Source organism: Channa argus, chromosome 4 (assembly GCF_033026475.1).
Source record: "Channa argus isolate prfri chromosome 4, Channa argus male v1.0, whole genome shotgun sequence".
NCBI classification, from domain to species: Eukaryota; Metazoa; Chordata; class Actinopteri; order Anabantiformes; family Channidae; genus Channa; species Channa argus.
Genome location: NC_090200.1, coordinates 5,241,091 through 5,263,041, shown reverse-complemented (window position 1 = coordinate 5,263,041; position 21,951 = coordinate 5,241,091). Strand labels below are relative to the sequence as shown.

Sequence of the window (21,951 nt, the reverse complement as noted above, 5' to 3'; positions counted from 1 at the left end):
ATGTTCTTGCCCATTTTAATCTTCATTCTTTTGTCCTCTGTCTGTAGAGACACGTAAATTTGAGAGAATGTGAAGGTGAGGTGTCCAAACACACAACAATATGCGAGACTGTGACCCTTTATGAAGGAAGTACAGAGGGAAACCACCAGGCACAGATGAGCTTTTTCCTCCTACAGAGACAGAAAATCACTTTGTGCAAATGCTGATTGGATAATATACTGTATGGATGCACACACACACACACACACACATTATAAAGACACGTAACAGATCAAAGCTGACATGGCTGTATTCTGTGAGCTTACTGGGGCCTGAATATATCCATAGTTTTACAGTTTGTTAGCAACTCTGTGATTAACTTTGTCTGATTTACATTATTATAACCAGTACAAAAGTGTTTTTGTATTTTGTGCGCATCCATTTTCAGCCAATGTTTTCTGCTCTGCTCTTAAAATAGAAGGAAAGAGATACGGTTTTGATAGAATAGTGATGTATGAAGGACAATATGAAATGTGTGATGTGCATGTAAGAGGATCCGGTGGAAATATGTAAAATGATGGTGTCCCCTCTATGACGCGAGAGCTAGTTTGATTTATGTCTTTAATGGCTCCTCATAACACAATCATTACCTGTAACTTCTGCTTTCTTTCTGTACATTCACCTCCTTTCACACTGGGAATTGGTCCTTTTTTGTCTTCTTTCCCGTTGACGTAAATTGATTATCCGAGCAAAGCTGCATTGTCTACTTATGGCTGCATCCTACCTCTGCACCAGGCTCAGCCATCAATCACCTGGAAGGGCCGTTAAGCACTTTTCTCACCCAGAGGAGTGAACTGGCACTGGGCCCCAGAGGCCACTCAGCCCCCAGTTATTTCTCCACACGCCCCCCCCCCCAGCCACCCACCTACTCATGCAGCACGTTGGCCCCTTCCCTTGGTGATCCTGCCAGCTTTCAAAAACTCTCCCCTAAGCCGAGATGACCATGAATAATGAGGGACTTAAATATGAGATACAGGAGCTGAGGCTACAGTATAGAGAATAACACGCTTCTCACTTTCTGCCTCCATGGCTGCTGTCAAGCGAGCAGCTAGTGGCTGACGTGCACTAGCTTTGTCACATAACTGCATTATGTAGGGTCCCCAAAGGCTACAGCATAATGCGATACGCCGCGAGACTGTTGCTGGGTCGCTACAACAGCCTCGCCTCATGAGTTATGTATTAGTGTTTTCGCTGTGACTTAAGAATCAGATACTGTACAGCAGCGTCACAATTCGAGTTGCGCCTGCTAATGCTCGGCAAACTCTCCCCCTTTGGTGATTTTAATTTCAGAGGCAGGGTCTTTACTGTAAATGTGTCTTGACAACGCAAACGCCTCACGGACGCCGCTCGTGAAGCAGGCTTATATGAGATTGTCGAGCTGTCTGAGTCAATAAAGATCAGCGTCGAAAGCCAGTAGCACAGCTGCTGCCGAAGACGCGCCCCTGGATATCAACACACACACACATACCACAGTGTGTCATCCCAAAGTCATCTTCAGCACTAGCTGGCAGTGTTGAAACTGCAATATGTGCATATTTGAGTCTCAAAACTAGACTTTCTCTAAGTCTAATGGCACCATGGGCAGACTCACAGAAAGTGGGGGCCATGGGCACAGACAGGAGAACAGCCCCCACCCCCCTCACCCCAATTTTCTGTTTTTTTGTTTTTGTTTGTTTGGCTATTCTGACTCTGTTTGTGAACTTTTACATTCGGTCATGTTGATGTCTGTGGTTACGTCTGTTTATTTAATTTTTAGTTCTAAAAAAGTTGAAGCAGTTTGTCTGTGTTTATTGAATTATATTATCTGTTTTGGGTCATTTGTGTTTATTTGTATGTTTTCTTTTTGTTTTGGACATTCTTTGTTTTTGGTTATTTTGCATCTATGATAATTCATAAATGTATAAATCAGTATTTAAAAATTAACTTTAATTGTCTTATTACTAAGACAAATGCACCTATAGTGTTAATTTCCCACCTCATGCACCGATTTTCAATCAAATTTGGCCCCATCTCACTTAATATGGTAAGATTAAAAATGAGCATAAAATAAAATTAAAAAAATAATAATCCCTATTTATTAACCATTTTGTGATTTAAAATGCATGTTCACTTAACTTCGAGCTCCTGGTATGTGATCACAGTTACAGTACTGACTGAAGACACTGTGTGAAACTTGATCCTCTTTCCCTGAAAGCCCGTCCAATTAAAGCCTTTTGATTGAGCTGAGAAAGAAATTGACTTTTCTTTTTCCCTAATGTGCCGGTGGAGGAGCTAAAACACCTTAAAGGGAGGGCATTTCAAGCCGCTCGGCGCCATCGACATGAAAAGTGGTGAGTGGGTTCAAAACACTCGCCCCCTCCGTGTTTGATGTGGTTTCCATTTGAAGTGAGCCCCTCCCCGCACACTTTTCACCCTGTTGATTCATCCCACCGGAGTTCCTCAGGGTACTATCAGCAAACTTGAGACGTTCTTACGAGTCCTTTAAAGGAAATCTCCCAAACTCTGCACAAATACCTGCACTGAGCGGCTCAGTCATTTTCACGGTGACATTTCATGCAGCTGGTTTTTCCATTTATTTCAAAGTCAATGGCCCTCTTCTGAAAAAGGCCTTGATTATTTTTTTTTTTTATTATTTTTTATTTTAAACGGGATTTCTCAAAATCTTGAATGTCACGCCCGAGTGCTCTCAGCGCAGCCAAACAGTCGCATAAGGTGAAGGAGTCCACACTTCTCCTACAGAGCTCGTCGAAGCGAATTGGTAAACAGTTCCCTGCCCGCCCATTGACTTTGCCGCCGTGTGGAGGAGTCAGATTGGGCCGTCGCCGCAGTCGGATCCCACTGTTGAGAGCCGGCAGTCTTACCGCTGACATGCGCTGCTGCACTCTCCTTGACTCACTGGCAGAGTGCTCTATATGTATGGAAATGAGCCATAATCACCATAATATGTGTCCCATCTCTTGTATTTTATAATAGTGTCATTACTTGGTGTCATACTTTTCCCCCCTGTGTGATGCCTTTTTCCCCCTTCCTCCTCTCCTTTTCAACTTCCCGTCTCCATATATCTCCCCCCCTCCCCCTCGCGCCCTCCACCCTCTCCCGCTTCTCCTCCTCCCTCCGCAAATCTCGCCTCCGTCTATCACTCCTCCCTCTCGTGCCATCTACCTCATTTACACTCTCGCTCATCCAGATGACAGGAACAGGTGCACTATTAATTATGCTTTAAGATATATCTCCTCTGTGCTCCGTTTGCTTTCTGCAAACGCTTTTACCGCGCGGCACCTCCTCACCCTAGATTCAGATCCCTCAACATTTTTTATTCATGCCGCGCAATATGTGTATAGAAACAAGAGCAAATTGTACTTTTCAGGCCTGTTAATTATCTCATTATCTCGACATATCAAACTGCTTTTACATGGTCTCACTATCTCATTATTACAGTAAATTGTGATTTTGTGGTACTTGTGTTTGCCACCCTGAAATAACAATTGAATTACTTTGTTATCTCACTGGAACAAACGCTGTTTTCTCATGAGCAGGACTCAACATCAACTTTTTTTCTTTTTCTTTTTTTTTTGGAGATAAGAAAGCTGTAGTTTTTATAGACCTCCAGCTGCTTCGCCCAACTGATGTTGTTGAGGGAGTCTTTCCAAATTGGCTTAGCCCAACAAAAGCAACACCGTCAGAGGGAGAGACCTGAGTAGATTAATTCTTTTAAAAGCAGAATGAACCCGTGTTGGAAAATAAGCCCACTTGGATGACACAGTCAGTAACTCATCAAATGGTTCACTGAACCTTGTATGCTGCATGGAATCATCTGCATCTAGTGCGTTTCTCCATCCAGCTCTTCAATTGTTTCCTTTAATATGAACTTACAAAACATCGGTGCTAAGTGAAGTATTATTTAGAGATACTGTCTGCTTCAGTAACTTCAAGAGAGAAATACTGAACTACTTTAGTATGTTTTTCTTTGACAAGTGTAGTAACTAGTATCTTTTCATTTTGTCATGTCATGGCGACTTTTGCCCCATTGCAGATGCCTGTGGGTTGTTAAGATGCATAAACTCTAAGAGAAATGTATTAAAATAGAAGATCCAACGTTTACACGCCAATATTTACCGTAAAAGGCTTCAGTCCAAAGTCCCAAAAAAAAAAGAATGCATATTTCGGAGGGTCAAACGTTTTCCTGCTACATTTGACTCATTTTGAATTCTCTCTCTGGTAACGTTGACCTTCATCTTTAGTTGGTTGAGTAAAAAGGTGAATATTGCAGTTGTTTATCGCACAGCTAGAAGGTCCCTGGTTTAAATCCACAGCACATGCATGTTGGGGTAATTGGTGACTCTTAATCAACTCTAAGTGTGCATGTGTGTGTCTCTAGTCCCCCTGCTACCCTGTGCCAACTGGGATTGGCTTCATCACTCCCCGACCACACGTCAACACAACAGCCACCAGAGATAATCGATAAAATGCTTTTAATTCTGCCTCTAAAGCAGCATTTTTACTAAAATGGGAGAAATGTGTATGCAAATCCATTGACTGTGCTGCCGAGGTTTTCTGCAAAGCACATAGACACAATAGACATATCATATTATCCAAAAAAAAAAAAAACAACTGTATCAACTGTTGCTGAAGTAAGACACACAGCGTTTAACTGTGCACAGCAACAAAGCCGTTCTCAGCATTTACAGGTGCAATACAAGCTAAATGTCTCCATAGTCCAAGCCACATGTCTGGAAGGGTCACAACATCTCTGTCTCATATCTGTTTCCAAGGCTGCACAGGCGCCTTCTATCATGATTGTGTTGCGTGGAGTAAATAAAGCACTTTTGCTCCCCTGCCTCAGCTTCAATGCACTGTATCCTGGGGATGCAAAGAGCAATTTACCAACATGTGAAATTCACATTTTGCCACGAGGTAAACTGAAAGAAGAGAGGAAGCGAGACTGCTGGGACCACATCGGATTCTGTTTGACTGAGCGCTCCACACTGGGCCGCTAATTGCTCGAGATTGATGGAGAAAAGCGCCAGAGGAAGCATTAAACTTGCGATGCATCGTGGGTAGTTGACCTGTGTGAGCTAAGTGTGGTGTGTGCCTTGTGGCAGTGTTTGTTTCTGTGTAGGTGGGGGTTATCGTAGTATATGTGGGTTGTGTGTGTGTGTGTGTGTGTGTGTGTGTGTGTGTGTGTGTGCAGATAGGAAATGGCAACAGACAAACACTCTGATCCATCAGAGTCAAGCTGGAATCAAAGATGCAGCGGAAATGTTGTCGAAAATAATGACCTGGATTTTAGCTTTTTTATTCTCTTCCTGCTTTAATCGCTCACATTCACCAGCTAAGGGTCGTTTTAAAGGAGGAGGGAGAGATGAGGTGTGTGTGTGTGTGTGTGTGTGTGTGTGTGTGTGTGTGTGTGTGTGTGTGAGAGCTATCAAGGGTTCACGCTCCTTGTTGGTACGAATTAGCCGTCCCACTCACCTTGTTAAGTGTATATTTTGTGAGAAAATACAAAGGGAAAACATCACTTTATCTGCCCACCGTCCACCTTGTTAAGTCTGAGCACATCGCCCACGAGGCAGCGGTGGGCAGCTTCTTCGACTCGCATCATTCAGCTTCTGTGTTCGTGTTTCTGAAACAGAGCGCAGTTGATGCAGCAGGAGGGGGAAATGCAGGTGCTTGTGTTTACTTCCCTCCGGACCTCCCTCCCTCCCTCCCTCCCTCCCTCCTTCGTCTCCCTGCCTCCTCTCTCCTCTGGCACAAAGGAATGCAGATAAATATTGATCTAGAACGAAGAAAAAAAAAAACTATGGCAACGGTAGGAAATAAATCGTGTCAAAGCTAAAGAAAATGACTAAGAAAGGGCAAAGTAATCCTTTAATTTAATTAGGTAAATAACCCCCCCCCCCAAAAAAAAAAAAAACCTTTCTGAGTCAGTTTATTTCTTTCTTCTGCCTGCTCCCTCCCTCTTTACTCTGCCTCGCTCCTGCTGGAAGGCTTTCCTGCGGTTGCTAAGCAACAGGGAAACAGTTTTTCTTTGGTTTTACCAGCAGGTCCCGGAGGCTGGCAGGGAGAAGGGGGCACAGTGGAAGCACTGTGGAGTCAGCCAGCAGCTGAGTGCATGCCTACAGCTGGGTCGGGTTGCTCAGCAGCCTCCCACCCACTTCCCCTCCCGTATCCCAGTTGTAGCGCCGCTGGCAGACACCTGGGGGCTTCGGCAGAGTTAATGATAGCAGGGCGAGCTTGTGAGGCACCTCAGCCCCCAGTGGTAGACACGAGTTCACACCAGGGTCAAAGTGATGAAATGGCCTGACTTCCAACCACGGGGCCGGACCAACAAGTCCCCAAGAGGGGAAAAAAGGCCTTTTCTCTGCACTTTGTTGTTAGAGGCTGAGTCACAAGTTGCATTGAGTTGCGTGAAGTTGCACAAACTCTGGAAAAAAACAAAATCACAAAACATATTTGACACGATATGATTTCACCAAGGGGTTTTTTGACAGGCATTGGAGTACCTCACAATAGAAATCCTTTTTTGCAATAAGTATGCTAATCAAAGCCTCCGCTGAAATGGATTCTACTGCTCTTTTATTATGTTGTTCTTTCTCTCTTCAGGTGATTGACACATTGTAATCTTGCTAATAAGCACCTCCACTCTCTGTTTCCTTCCTATTGTGTTAGTGTTACAATAGGCCAACTTGGCAGGTGCGCCACTGTTTGCTGGGTGCTCGATATAGAAGCTAATCTGCCATCATCCTCGAATGCAGCCACTCCACATGCTGTGTCCCAACTGTCAGTCTCCACTAGCGGCCCCCAGGGGTCAGCAGCCAATCAAAACTCGCATTACTCATTTCCTCCCTGTCTCCGAAACCAATCGGCCAAATCATTACTGGCCTGTCTGTGGTTATTAGAATGTCTCTGTAGTTGCCGGTTGCCTCAGAACCTTTTCCTGTCACGGCCTGTCGTTGGATATTTAAAATGCCGCTAAATGAGCGGCAAGTATTTAATGAGAATTTCCTACAGGGCATGAAGGCATGTCAGTGTTGCTTGGTGCTGCCATGAGCTCATATAGGTGAATTAAATATGTCCAATTTAAGTAATCTTAACTCTTGAGCCGCACTAGCGACTCCTACTGGTTGATCATCGCAGCGGCACCAGGGGTTACGCCCTCTTAAGTGGACCTCTGGCCGGCAGGTGACAAGAAGTGCTTGTCTCCAGTTGTGTTTTGTCAAGATACTTGAACTAAATGCAAAGACAGTGGCGAACGAGTAACAGGAAACAATAAAGAAATAACAGAGGGATATATTTGGTGCTGCAAACAAAGCCTGCATTGTAGCAGCCAGCGTGGAAACTTTCAAATGTAGTGTTCTAATTAGGGTTGTCGGTGGTGATCGGTAAAATGTGTTAGTGTGGCACTCAACAGCTGTTGTGTGAGCAAGTTTCTCTGTGTTTGTATAAGTGAGCCCGTGCTTCTGTTCGTAGTAACTCAGATGAATATTGCATGGCCCCAGAAATGGAGATGTAGCAACAAAGGGAATAAGTTGTGCTATAGAAGGCACAAGCACGCAGTGAAAATTTGTGGGTGTGATAATGATAGTGTGTGTGTGTGTGTGTGAAGAGGTTAATGGCTGCCAAATTAATTCATAATGCTGTCATATTATAACATTTTACCTCATGTTTATCAGGTGTTATCAGAAATTCCTTGTATGGGGAGTGTTGAGGAGAATTAAAATAAAATGTACATATATTCAGAGCATATGTCTTGGCCTCGTTCTTCAGTCTGTCTATGGAGTTGAATTAAGCAAGTGCATAACACACAGCTAATCGGTCGTATTGTAGCCACTTTTAAGAAGGTCCCATGATGCATTATGGGACAACTCTCCAGCAAGGCACTCTGCATACTGGAGCTCTCGATTCCCAACATATCACACAGGTCTGACTCAACTTGTTTTAGATATCAGTCAAAGCTGACTGAGAGTTTCTATATGATGCTTTCAACATTTTGATCACCAAATTATGTTTAAAAATACTATATTGGTGATAGTAATGTTTAAAGGCTTAGTGTCACGGCCTCACAAGCCCTACTGTACAGCTCAGGGGGCTCTAATCTGAGGAGAGGAAGCGCTGAATCTGCAGATGAGCTGACATTTTAATTGTTGTTGAGTGTATGTTCAACATTTTCCATTAGCTTGACATTTCAGAATGATGGTGTGCAATGAGCATGTCGCAATAAGCAGGATGCATTTCCGCCTTATGTTTTTCATGGCATGGAAACCATGGAATATGCCAGAACTCATTTCACATGTGTAACTAATCCAACTCAACGATTGAATGCGTATCTTTTCTTTCAGTCTATCAGAGAGGTGACTGGCTACGTGTTGGTGGCGCTTAACCAGTTCGACTACCTCCCCCTTGAGAACCTACGGATCATTCGAGGGACCAAACTGTATGAGGGCCGCTACGCCCTGGCCATCTTTCTGAACTACAGGCGGGACGGGTACTATGGCCTGAGGCAGCTGGGTCTGAGAAACCTCACAGGTAAAAATGGAGGCTTCATCAACATGCAAGCATAAAAATCTCACGTTTGTCACTTGTACTTTTTTTTTCCCGTACTGTTAGGAGGTAAATGGAATAAAAGAATTACAGAATTAAAGTAAATGACAAGTTGCAAATATGTGATTTCACAGAACTCAGGATCAAAGGTTTTGAATTTGTAAATCTATTTTAGCTAAGTTAACATAACTTGAGAAAAAGGGTTTAGTAAACTAAACTACTTGACCAAATGGATAAATACACTAAAATTATGTTTACATTCCTCATTTTAAAGATTCAGTTCTTTAGATGAGGAACTTCCATCTGTCATTTGGTACAAATTAGAACAAAGACTATTTGTATTATTAAAAGGGGCAGCAGCACAGTAGCTCATTTGGTGGAGTGGCTGCCCACCAAATCTTGCACTACAAGATCCAAATTTTTTATGGTTATGTGCATGTTGGATTTAAAGAAAAAAAAAGGCTTTTGGTTTCGCTTAATAGTGAAAAATTCACATAATTCATTTAGGCAACTTTTTTTGTGATCGGTTTTAAGTTTGGACCAAATAATGCACCAGACCCAACAGCTCACTTTTAGGAAGTTTTATTAAAGGAAGATCGTCGGCAAAAAGCTGGCTGGCGATGTAGTAGGCCCTCCGACTCACTTGATGGTGCTGTGCTCTGGACTACGACAGAGAATACATGAGTGAGTAACTCAGCAATGACTTATGGGATTTGGAGCATGGAATGAACAAGTCTTGGCAGTGGAAATTGATCCTTAGATGCTGCAATGATGACTGATTTGACAAGTGGCTAAGAAACAGTGGTGCGGGATCCCTGGGAAAGGTGCAGAGATCCTTGGATCGGCGGAACAGAAAGAGGCCTGGTAGCGAGTGCGTGGATAACAGCAGAGGTGAGGGTCCGATCCCTAATGTGACAAAACACCTAAAACCCCTTTTAGTGACACAGTTGGGAAGATAGCTTCAACAACACAAAGTAACTCTGGGCTCCCGATAAAACACTCCCAAGACATTAACATGAGCAGACGTGAAAATCCTTAACTTGGTTTACAAGACGAAAGTCCTTTTGTGAGCTTGGCGTAGTCCGAGCCGTTGATAGATCGACGAGGACTGGAAAGTCATGGCGAGAATGGAAGCAATCTGTCAGCCCTGTAGGGGAACTGAGGAGGCCTATAAGCAAGAAAGTGAGAGCAGGTGAAACTGATTACCGCTGATCAGTGAAGTGGCCTAAGCAGGAAGTGAGTGCAAAAAAAAAAAAAAAAAAAGCTTGAAGGAGGAAGTGGAGTCTGCAATCCTGACATATTAACCTTTAAACCAAGACACCATCTCTTTCTAGACTTAACCACACGTGGGTCTCTGGGGTCAAACTTGGATCTGTGACGTGAGAATCCTGTGCTTTGCAACGACTCTGTTAATGAATGTAGAGTTTCCTTCAATCAAAAACTACATTGCATCGCAACATAATTCACTTACTAATTACTTTTCCTACGAAAAACATAACATTGCCGGTTGTTTCCTGAGACAATACATTGTGAATCAGAGATATAGCATCTTAAAATCATCGCCCTTTCTTGCGCTGTAAATGCCTGTTTGACTTGTTTTGACACCCACATACTTTGATGAAAAAGGGCCTTTTTTTAATGAACTCCTAGAAACTGAATGCTATGAGTTGTTACATCGCATGTCTTCTGTTTGTGCTCTCTAAAAATAGGCTCTATTGGTGAAAGCTTAGGAAGTGGTTGTGTTATATTTCATGCAATGAATGTTCTTGTTTTTTCCCCATGTGCGAGGTCATAAGCTAAAGTGCGTTGTGTTTGTCTGTGTTTGGCTTTACATAGCGATGGAGTCGGACTGTTTTAAAGCCGCCGCTCTACTTTCTCTCCGCAGAACCATATTTCCTTCTATTGCTATTTCAAAATGTGATGAAATAGGTATGCCGCCCCCACAGACTCAGTGGCACTTGTCCACCGTCTTGGTGGGAGCATTGCCATTGCTTCTGGGAAAGAAACACAAGCTGTCCAATGAGGATCACTTGCTGATGGACAACTGTCACACACAATCTGATGAGGGGTGCTGGAGCTCAGTCAGAGCAGAACTTTGGCTTATTTGACGCTTTGCTGTCTAGAGTGACAAGGAAGACGGTAAATGGAGTAGAGCTGTGTATAAGAGACGGAGGAGGGATCCAAGACATGAAAGCAATGTCCAAGGCTGAGTAAGGCAGTGTCAGCACTTAAGGGCTGAGCATATGATGTGCACTTCCCCCTTCTCTGTGCTAGAATCGTTCTCCACCTTGCATGTTAAAAATGTTGCCAAATATGTTTGTTTACAACTTGTAGACAAGAGAGAGAGCGGAGCATGTTTTCGAGTCTCTACATGGCATTGTCTTTGTCTTTCATCTTGTCGGATTTTGAAAGGAAATTTGCTGAATTTCTTCGTGGCAGCAAAACAAGAGGGGAAAAAAAAAAAAAAAAAAGCTGTGTTCTTCCAACACGAATGGAGTGAAAAATCTCTTAGAGCATCACCAAGACCAAGGCCAGTGGGAGAAATCATGTCCAACACGTATGTCCTCCACAAAGAACAGCCAAAGAACACAGACAAACGCGTGAGAAGCCGCCAACTCTCCGGATGATTTGCTCATACCAGGAGATTTGTTGCGCCTATAATGATTTAAATATGTGGAACGTGTTAGGAAAAAACTATCTAGGAGATACAAAATGACCACACAGTATGTGTCCTAAACTGCCAAGACACCAGGACGCCTCTGCTGTATTACCTCTTTGTGGTATGTTGCCTCAGGCCTCTTCTCTGGCATCGATCCGCCTGCTTTACACTGCTGTCCGGTGGGCATTGCAATTTATCCAGCATCTATCCCGTTTCCCCTCCTTCGGGCGGTTTCTGTGTAAAGTGTTCCAAAGAGGAGCCCAAATTAATTTCAGTGTGCGACAGAAGTCACGTGTGCACCAAATGTTCGACGACACCGGCATCGGCGTAGAGAACGTCGGACAGCGGAAATTCATCCAGGGCACTGGTGGCTTTTGCAGGAGTGTTCTGCTGATTGATGGCGAGGGGGCTCAAACTGTGATCCATATTAGAGCACATGACAGATTTAGTAGTAATAAGCAGTGTTTTATGGAGTCCGAACGCAGTGATAAAGGACCCTCGAGAATTTTAAGGGCACGCTGAGACCCTAAGCTGCTAAAGCAGCGAGGTGCCTTCCATCTCAATCACCCCTTTGAAGAACGCCTCACCTAAGTGGACCTTTATGCCTGAATGATGCATAATGTTGCTCTTTTCTATTTGAAAAGTTAGCAGTTAGTGGGCCACCAACTACGATGACTCGAATAGCACACTGGGAAATTAACTGTGGTAATATCAAATAGTCCTTTCAGGGGGCTTTACTTGCAATATTTAAGACCACAATGCGTAATCTACATCTTTGAATTTACCTCCGGTTCACTCAGGCTCTCACCAGCCCCCTGCCTTCCTTCTCGCCTGACTCACTGGCACGCAAAACAGCTCCTACTTTAGCACCTACTTAGGATGGGTGCCTTATATCACAAGCCTTTGGTCCATACCATCTTGATCCCACTGCACTCGAGTGCTGCAATTAGGGCAGATCCAGCCATGCATATGGATCAGCGCTGCTCTCTTGATTCCCATCACTCCCCCTGTCTGGGACAAAGAAAGAAAAATTCCCCATTCCGTCTTTTGAGGTCACCGACTCCCTCCTCAATGATGATGTGGAAGCTATTGTGCACATCTGCTTATAGATTCGTGTATGATGAAGTGTACTTATTTGTTATTCACTTTCAGCAAACACAACTTCGGCTATTTCTGGAGGGGAAATATATGCATGCAATACATTAATAAACAGCCTTAGTGCTACTGTATCCCTTTGCGGGTTCAGCTCAAAGAAAACGAGGAACTTAATTTGGCTGCAGTATGCATAGTAGCAGGATTACTGTGTATTCAGTAGTAATCAGTGTAAAAGAAACACCTCTGATATCAACACTTTCAAACTCGCCTTGTGATGCCCCCACAGCTTAATGAATAACCTCTAACATACTTAAATACTCATGCGTCGACAGCCACGTGTGCGTACACTGAACACGCCTCGCTTAAGTACGATACTATAGGAGGGTCTGAAAAGGTTGTGTGTGTGTGTGAAATCGTTACCCTAGCAAGTCTTCCTCTTTCTTTGATTGAGTTTTGCGTTGTTTTGGAGCCTTGTTCTTTTTTTTTTGTATTTCATTTGTACCCTGTGAAATTGCTCATTTGGATGGGGGCCAAATGGCCCCGTGAGCCCGAAAGCCAGCCCTGACTCCAACTTCCCATCTGGCGGCGGTGCCCCCCCCAACCCATGCTCGCGTGCAGAAAGCCCGTGTTTTGCTTTGAGCCACTTCCCATCTTCCACAACCCTCTACATCTTTCTCACCTGTTTTTTGCTCCCGTCAAAACTCGCTGGGACTGCAGTGAAACACCCATCTCCTCAATTTTTAAAGCTAAAAATTGCTCTCTCACTAATTTTAATGTGTATTTTCTATGCATTAAGGTGCAAAATACCAAAAAAGCTGTTGCTGCTGAGATAAACTGATAAGCAGAGTTCTTAATTAACCCCACGTGCATCTTCATTTTTAGACCATGACTATTGATTTATTGGTCCACAAGCAGTATCTCATTTTCATAGTCACTCTGCTCAGCTAACTCGGCAAATGAAGGGTTTTCTGCATGTTTAAAAAAAGTTCAAAGTCATGAAAAGCCCGTGGTTAAAAAATAAAAATCATAAAAAACTGTCAATTGACTGGCAGGGGGAATAAATTAATTTAAATGAAGTGCAAAACTCATACATTTACTCTACTGAGAAACAGATTTTTCCCATTTTTTTCTGTCTAAACAGCTTCTATAAAGTGACAGTACTAAAAGTTTAATAGTAAAAGACTTATTTTACAGATTTGTTAAATAAAATAAAAAAAATAAAGCTACTGTAAAAGAGAACTTGTATTTTTTATAGTCCACAAAGTAATTTCAATAGACAGATATAGGTTTTATTTAACGACTTGTCTAATATTTTCTTCAGCAGTTTCCGATTATTTTCTTTTATTGTGTTAGTTCCACAAGTGTCATGAACGGTAAATCCATACTGTGCATCGCGTAAAGGTTTAGCACTTGATCCAGCATTGCATCTACGTATCTGCACATGTGAGTGATGTGGCCGTATTTCCGTATTCTGTTTTTTTTGCCAGGTTTGAAAACAGAAAATCCTTAATTTCCTTCTTGTAAACAGCTAAAGGGAACTGTAATTGTGATTGGAAGTTGTGTAGTGAAAAGAAAAAAACAAGTCCAAGGCCTCTTTGCTTAACATAAAGCCAGTGGTGTGATCTTCAGAAAGTGGTGTAATTATAGGAAGATCAAATAGAGCAAAAGCGGCTAATGCTAAAACCCAGTCTCGCTCTGGACTGTTAAGAGGAAGAGGGAGTGTAGAGGGATGGGGCCCATTAATAATGAATCCAGTGTCATCATTAAGGCGCCGAATGATTAAAACATATCTCCCAGCTTCAAACGCTGCTTTGCTACCCCAGAAAATGCTGCAGTCGTGGATCTGCAAAGCGAGAGAGCACTTCAGTCTGCTTGTGAAATAAAGTTTTGCTTTTTTTTTCTCTTTCATCTTTACCCCCCTTTTTTCTGAGAGTGTTGAAACACCAAAGCGCCCGAATTCCTTTTTGAAAACTAAACAACAACAACAACAAAAAAAGAAAAATCACTCCAGTGTTATGTAATGTAATGTAACCCATAGATCTGCACACACATTCTTTTAGATGTGAACTTTAAAGCTAAGGCAGGTGAGAAATCATCTGCGCCGCACATTGCTAAGCCCTCTCAGTTGTCTTGTTACCTGGAGAAAAGGCAGCGAAACGAACCACAATAACCTGCTGCCTACTGCTGCTCATTGTCTCTTTTGAAGAGCAGACAAGATAACACAGCAAAAGGCGACATTCATTGACACACACACACACACACACATATACACAGTGGGATGCCATGTCTGACTCCACGGTTTATTTTCTCATCTCTTTATTTCCAATTTCCCACACTCTTGCACCCAGAAGTCATTATAATTTCATGCCTGTGCTCAGTGTTATCCATGTTGTGCTCTCAGCAATGTGCTGCCGTTGGTTTTGTTTTTTATGTTGAAACCCTTTGACGAGGAGACCCGGGGGGCCACAAGTTTGTCCATATTAGTAGGTGTGGGACATCTGGAAGAAGGGTGAAATGATGGCTAATGGAATGGTAATAACCCTCCGGGCAGTGTGGCTGCTGCCCTGTGCACCTTTCTTTGATGTGAGTGTTCGCTTCCAGCAGCAGGTCGATAACAGCTGTCTAACTGAGACACCCACACAGGTGACACAACCCCCAGTGAATGATAATAGCTCTTACTCCCCAACACCATATACCATCAACGTCGAAAAGCTTCCTCCTGAACCCCGGCTAAATTTCAATTTCCCAGCCCTGTGTTAAATGTTAACTCATGCCACAGGGGAGTAAGCATGAAGCAGCTGGAAAGAGTAATATGTGAAATAAATCTGAAGCAAAAGCATGTCACGCACTGTCGACAACTTACATTGATGTCTGAAGTATGTCCAGTCAGCCAGTGGCTAACCGAGGGGCATCAAGAGCACCTGTTGGATTCTAGATGGCATTTGCATCTTCATTCGCTCTGGTGGGGGCCCAAAGATGAGCCCTTTATCCCTTTCAATCTAATGCTGGGGGGCACTTTATCCATCCAATGGTCAGTATTGGCCCCCTATACAGCATACACCCCAGTGGGTACCTGCTTTATGTGCTTGTAGGCTCAGCAGGTCTTTGCCATAAAGTTGCATAAGGGCAGAACCTTTGCTTTATTAACCTAAAATAGCTCAGAATCTATTGTATGATGTCATCCTGACACGCTCTGAGTTGCATAATAGGGTGAAGGTAAGAGCAGTGTGTTGGCAGAAATGCTGGCTGAGGAATTTTAGAATAAAAAGTGTCACTCTAAAAATCCTTAAAGAGACAAATGCAACATGTGAAGCACAATTTTTAATTTTTTATTATTTGCCCGAAACACAGCAATGTGTGAATTAATTATTCAGAAACGCCTACGAAATACTGACAGTAACATACTGAACGAAACAACGAGACAAAGCTGAAGCACGTTCCTTACAAAACAAGTGTTCCTCCTGCCTGATCTCCCTCAAACTCCCCAGTTGTGTTCAGAGTGAAAGTGGTGGGTGGGGAGGCTGAATGAGTCAGCATTGCCACCCAGCAGTCGTTGGAAATCCCACCTAATCAGACCAAATAACCGTGACTTCGTCAAACTTGCTCATTGAAGCAGAATACTATTTTTTTCCCCCCGAGGATATTAGAATTAGTTGTGACCGGAATCATGTGTTCCATTTTTTTTCATGTACTTTTTGTGTCTTTGGACTGTGCTGGCCTTGAAAACTGTTGGAAACGTTGAATGACATTCGCTTTGCAGTGCGTGTGTTCAATTCCGTCCCCGGCATCTATAACCTGCGTCACTCCGTCGAGCTTTAATGACACCCCCACCCCTCTTGAGGTCTGTTGTGCAACTTACACTCCAAACTGCGAATCCATTACGGTGGGAAGCACGGCCCATCATTAGCGCTGATGAATATGCGCGTGCGGCTCAACGTGTTGGAGAAAGTCACAGAAGCCGAAGTTGGAGTCAGGAACAGAGAGTAGTGGGAGTCTCGCTGGACCTACTCACAGAACCTCACACTAAATATACCGTAGAACCAGATGGAGGCAATTTACTGGTCATAGTTGATTTGCTGGTGTGTGTGTGTGTGTGTGTGTGTGTGTGTGTGTGTGTCCGTGTTTTCCAAATTACCCAAGCGAAGGGATGAGTGCTGCAGCTCGGTGCCAGAAAATGACAAATTGCCCATTTAGCCCATTGTAAGTGTCAATTTTAATGTAGAGGGTTAGCTGTGTTTCCGACACTCCTTAACGATTTTGCTCCACAAGTCCAATTTGAATTACAAAATGTATGTCACACAAGCAGCACGTGTTTGTGTGTGTGAGACTCTGGAGTGGACTTTTAATAATAGTCCACATCTCACGTTACGCTGCTCAGGGGCTTTATGGCATCGATGGCTCCCCTGTGGTCCATCCATCGTGGCCTCTAAATTTCTGAACGCACAGTGAACTGGGCGGAGGTGAATCCACTGACAAACAGCAGTCCTGGAGGTTTTTTTTTACACCAGGAAGTGGATCTGATAAGTGACCTCGAGTAAACGCTCAGTCTGAAACTTTCTTTTTGCAGGTTTGTGCCTTTTTGAGCTTGTGATTTTTAATTAAGCAGCTAAATTTCCTAGCTTAATAATAACAATTTGAGCACTAGTAAACAAAATGTTTGAGCAACTTGTTCTTATTCTTTTTTTCTTTTTTTTTTTCAAAGCAAGTGCTAATAGATTCTACACGCATACACGCACAAACGTCAGCGTTGATCGGCGTTCGTCGTCTTGATTAGCATTCAGCAGCACTCTCGTTTCTTTGGCCGGCTCTTTTGTTTGCCTGTGCTGATTGGAGGACCTCTGGTTAATTTAGATGCAGGGAAGCGGTGACAGAAGAGGGCTTATTAGGGCCGTGAGCCCATCCCGCCTTAAGTGCAGAGTCTCCAGTTCCATTTTCATTTGCCTCTATTATTGAATTTGCTGGCTTCTCATTCGCCCTGATTGCATTTTGTGTCACCTCTAAAAAAATAAAATAAAAATAAAATCAAAAAAATAAAGGCCTTCTCCCCAGACATGCTATGACACTCAGTAGGGACACTTACTTTAGGTAGTAAAGTAATGAGACAGGCAAAAAATATACAGAGTTTTTGTTTGTTTTGAAAAAAATAAAATGATTAAGTCTGCGCCACATGTTTGTAGAAATCCTTCTAATTGTGATTGCTGTGAACCTGTTTGCCTGTGGCTGTACTTAGGTAGGAGACAGACTGAGGGACTTTAGCAAAGCAAAGAGGGGGTGTGTACGTCTGTGTGTATTTATGAGACGGAGAGGGAGCCTGACAGACAGGTGGAGCAAGAGTGGGGGGGAGGAAGAGAAGAAGAGTGATGGCAGGGATTCATTTAGCGCCCATTGAAGCTTTAAACGTAAAAAAAAAGAAGTGTCATCTCCGCCTCCAACCTTTAGCTGCCTCCATCGGCGCCCACACAGCTTCCCATCATCGCCTAACGTGAAGCATTTTTCATAAGGATTCATCGCAAAACAATATCATTCGAGACTGCAAAATTTAATCAGGGGCTTTAAAACACAATTATGGTTATCGGGGAGGACACCGGAGCTGCGGCGTTGCTCCATCGCGGAAGAGAGGGGTGGGTGAGGGATGCAACGGGGGAGGGAGATGGTGGGGACCTCCCCCGCACTGTCTGCGCCCTAGCAATTCTTTCCCATTTGTCACTAAGCACAATATCTTTTTGGCTGGCAGAGCTAATAATAAAGAAGGGGGCGGTGGGGGAAACGGGACTCTGGAGACCCACCTCCGCCTTCCTGCGAAGATCAGATAAGTTCCTCCCCAAGTCGGAGGCCCCCGAGCCGCCGTGCGATTTGCTTGCGAGCGCTGTATCATTTATAAAACACAGCATGGCCCCATTTGACAGCTTTTTAGGTGTGTGAGTGATGCAGCTCTTTGTAAAATGTGCAACCACAGGAGACCAACGTTCCCCCTACTGGAAAAAAGACCGTCCCCGCTTTGCACTCTCCAAAAGTTCATTTCATTGCGGACACTCGTACCACAGAACCCCCTTTTGTGCTGATAACCTTTTTTTATTTTTTTTATTTGTGCGTCCAGGCAAAGCTAGTCGCCGTTTTCTGTCTCTATTATCTTAGCAATCTGCAGCCATTTATCTACCGACGGCTTGTTTGCAGTGTGGAGACTTAACGGTTATTCATGGGATTTGAAAAGTCGTTTTCACTTAAGGAGCTACTTTCTCAACAGCCTCCGTTTTTTTCTTTACTTTTCTTCTTTCTCCCCGCTCTATAGAGTAAATATGCTTGGAGGCACTGTACAGTGGAGTGCTTCACAATTACCTACTCAGGGTTTCCTCGGGGACCGACTGCTTGTTTTCCGGTCAAGCCGTGTATTTACCTTAAATCATGGGGTTTCTTAGTCTCACTGTAAATTGGCTAAGGAGAGAAATCCAGAAACGGGCGGATTTTGGTGAGATTTAGCAGGTGGAGACACAACCTTGCACGCTCAAGCATTTCATTCATGCAGGCACAAACTTCCTCATCTTATTGAGAGTTGCACAAACGTGTGTGTGTGTGTGTGTGTCTTTGTTCCCTTTCCACTAGAGTGTACTTTATTCAAGACAGCATAATGTGAGTAAGCCATAAGACAAAAGACATTTTTACACTACTTTGGGGGGAACTGAAGGCTTTATTGTTCCCCTGATTCTACTGAACCTTTTGCAGCCCCTTCATTCATACGTGTGTGTGTTCATAGTTCAAAGTGGTTCTTAAAAACCTTGAGACAGATGCCAGTTGTCCCGAAGCAAGAGGATGTTAGTGCCTGGACGGTTTTCTGCAAGATTGTGCTATTTGTTGGTTTCTCTCTGCCTCCAAGAGTGGCCCCATCTACAGAGGTTAACGCCAAAACATTATTAGAGTATACGAGGGAAATTGAAGTCGAAATTTTGAACCGAAGAAAGAATTCGAACAATCACGCTCCTTTTCTCTTTGCCTCATACTTCATTTGCTCTCATGCGAGTCATTATTTTTCTCCGGAGTTGCAGATTTGTTGCCGTTTCAGTTGTGTAATGTTCATCGGCGTTCCCCGAGGAGGTCGCACTCAAAGAAAATGAAGGCAATTTGTTTCGTTCCCCAGTTCAGCACCTTCTGTCATGCCAGCTGTCGGCGCTATGTCAGAGGCCACACAGAGCACCAGGAACTGATGGATGTAAATGACAACACACACACACACACACACACACACACACATACATATACCGTGAATTCTCAAGTGGCTCTGCAAGGTGCTAAAATCCCCATAAGAGACTTTGTAAGGATCCAGATACAGTATGGTGATTCCATTGGGGATTTGGGCATTTCCCTATCTAGCATGCAGGTGATTCATTTACAAGGCAAAGCCTCGGCTTAACTTTTTTGCGTTTAGCGTCCTATCGACACAAACCTTTGTCGACCTGATGCAACCGAGCTCCTAGATGCTTTCTCCTGTTGGACAGAAGGCTTTTATCACATGGATTTTAGATTTGGTTTTTGAATTTCAGAGATACACTATGTAACTAAGTAAAGCAGCGTTTTTTTATTTGCAGGGACATTCCTCTGTTTGTGTTTATGTGCTTCGCAAGTGTGTGTTTGTGTGTGTGTGTGTGTGTGCGAGAGACACTGGAGAGAAAGAGTGATCATCTCCATTTCCCTGTTCCCCGTGCTCAGCAAGTAAGCCCGTAAGCGGAGTGAGAAAGCACATTTCACGCAGGAGGGGATGGGTCTGTCTGAGGGTGGAGGATGGAGAGAGAGGATACAAAAAAAAAGAAGAGCAAAGTGGACGGCTCAAATGCACTCACACTGCTTTAGCCGTGTGATACATGACAGACCCGCCCTCGAGACAAGACAATAACGGCAAACTCATGGACTCATCAGTCGAGGACGGATCACTATTGCGGCTTTATTCATCAGCGTAATTAGGGAGAGAAAGAGATGTGGGACAAGTGGCTAGCAGCACTGATGAAAGCTCATCAGCAGGCTCCCTATAGAGCAATGGCCACTGATTGGTGCTGAGGCTATCATCGGCTCGAAAATACTTCAAAATAGGGGCTCTTTGCTCTGCTGAACGACAGTAAAATGAACGTAATTGGCTTGCTAAGGCAGCTTGGCGCAGGGATCATTTTTACTTCCTTAACAATTTTGCCGTTCTTCTATTATGTGCCTGCAAGTTCTGCGGAAATCGTTGCCTCTGAAACTCCACAGCCTTATTACATTACACTGGTCTGAGGAAACATTATCAGGTTTTCTCAGACCAGTGTTCTTTGCCTTTTATTTACTTAAATCATGAATGGGACAGTTAGATTCAGTGAATCATCACAGGTATTGGGTGTAGTAGCACCACTGTCATGCAGTTCAATAGTGGGGGTCAAAATGAGGAGCCTTGTTTCCATTGTTCCAAAAAATAGAAAAGATGGTTCATGATTGGGGGATGTCAGTGGATGTCAGTGTGATTATAAGTAAAATAAAAAATAAAAAAAAGTCAAATTAAACATTAAACGCAGTTATAGAATTTATGTTTACTATGGTAAATAGACACGAGGGGTCCGGTCCCGATAACAACTGGTGGAGGACTAAATCGTGTCATTTAAAACAAAGGACAAGCAGCCACGTAGGACTAACACTTGAATTCTGAATTTTGTGTCGTCGGCGTTCATTCATTCGGCCCCGTGATGGACTGGACGCCCGTCCTGGGTATTTCTGGTCTAGCATCTTGGACAGGCTGCCGCTGTGACCCTAATCACGATAAGCACTGTAAATAATTGGATGGATAGATGCTTTGCCTGGTGAAGAGCTTTCAAAGATTAATCTGTAGGCTCCAATAATCATTTTACACAACGGTAGTAGAGCTGACTATCACTCCATAGTTGCACGTTTTGGTCATTTTTTCTCTTTTCTAATTCTGCCAACATTTCATAAATGCAGCATGAACAATTTAAGTCATAAGCAGTGGGGGTTGGCCTGACTACCGGGCTTTTATTTTGTGGCACCATTCTTCAATGCTGATTGGCTGACTGGCCCCTGGTAAGTGAAGTCAGGGGAGAAACCTTTTAACTGTAATAACACTGATATGCTTGTGTGTCGTCATCATCCTCAGATTTAAAACTTGAATCTACGCATATCTGTCTTTATTACATGTGCTTTCACCGTTGTTGGGTAGTTTTTCTTTTCAGTTTACCTTTAACTTTTCAGTAAATTTATTTATGTAAGGCCGTAAATCCCCATCTTTTTTAGGAGTTTAATGTCTCTTTCGAAGTTCCACAGTCCCACACAACATAATCTTTGCTTTCTACAGCGTGTAAGACTCAGTCAAGGGAAAAGCAATGCAGTAAATGATATGTGTGAGATCTGAGCCATTAAATAAACCACTTCATTCAGTAACTTTTCTTTATATATGATAAAATTCTGTAGCTCACCTCATATCCCTGTGCACAGTTCCACTTCAAAACTAACCTCTGATTTAACATGACACTTCAACTTTTGCGTGACACTTTCTCCTCCCTCGTCACAGCGAGACACTTTGTTTCACTGCCATGAGAAATGTAGCAAAGCGCTTCGCCAGAAACGGTCTTGAACCAAACATGACC

General features: G+C 43.4%; 1 protein-coding gene across 4 annotated transcripts in view; it reads left to right on the top strand.

The window, feature by feature from the left end:
- LOC137125707 (receptor tyrosine-protein kinase erbB-4-like) overlaps positions 1-21,951 on the top strand; it is a 207,808-nt gene that overhangs the window by 116,102 nt on the left and 69,755 nt on the right. For all 4 annotated transcript variants that reach the window (XM_067501591.1, XM_067501592.1, XM_067501590.1 and 1 more), the window contains exon 3: positions 8,379-8,565. In XM_067501591.1, the coding sequence (XP_067357692.1) occupies positions 8,379-8,565 (187 nt within the window). The remainder of the gene's footprint in view (positions 1-8,378; positions 8,566-21,951) is intronic.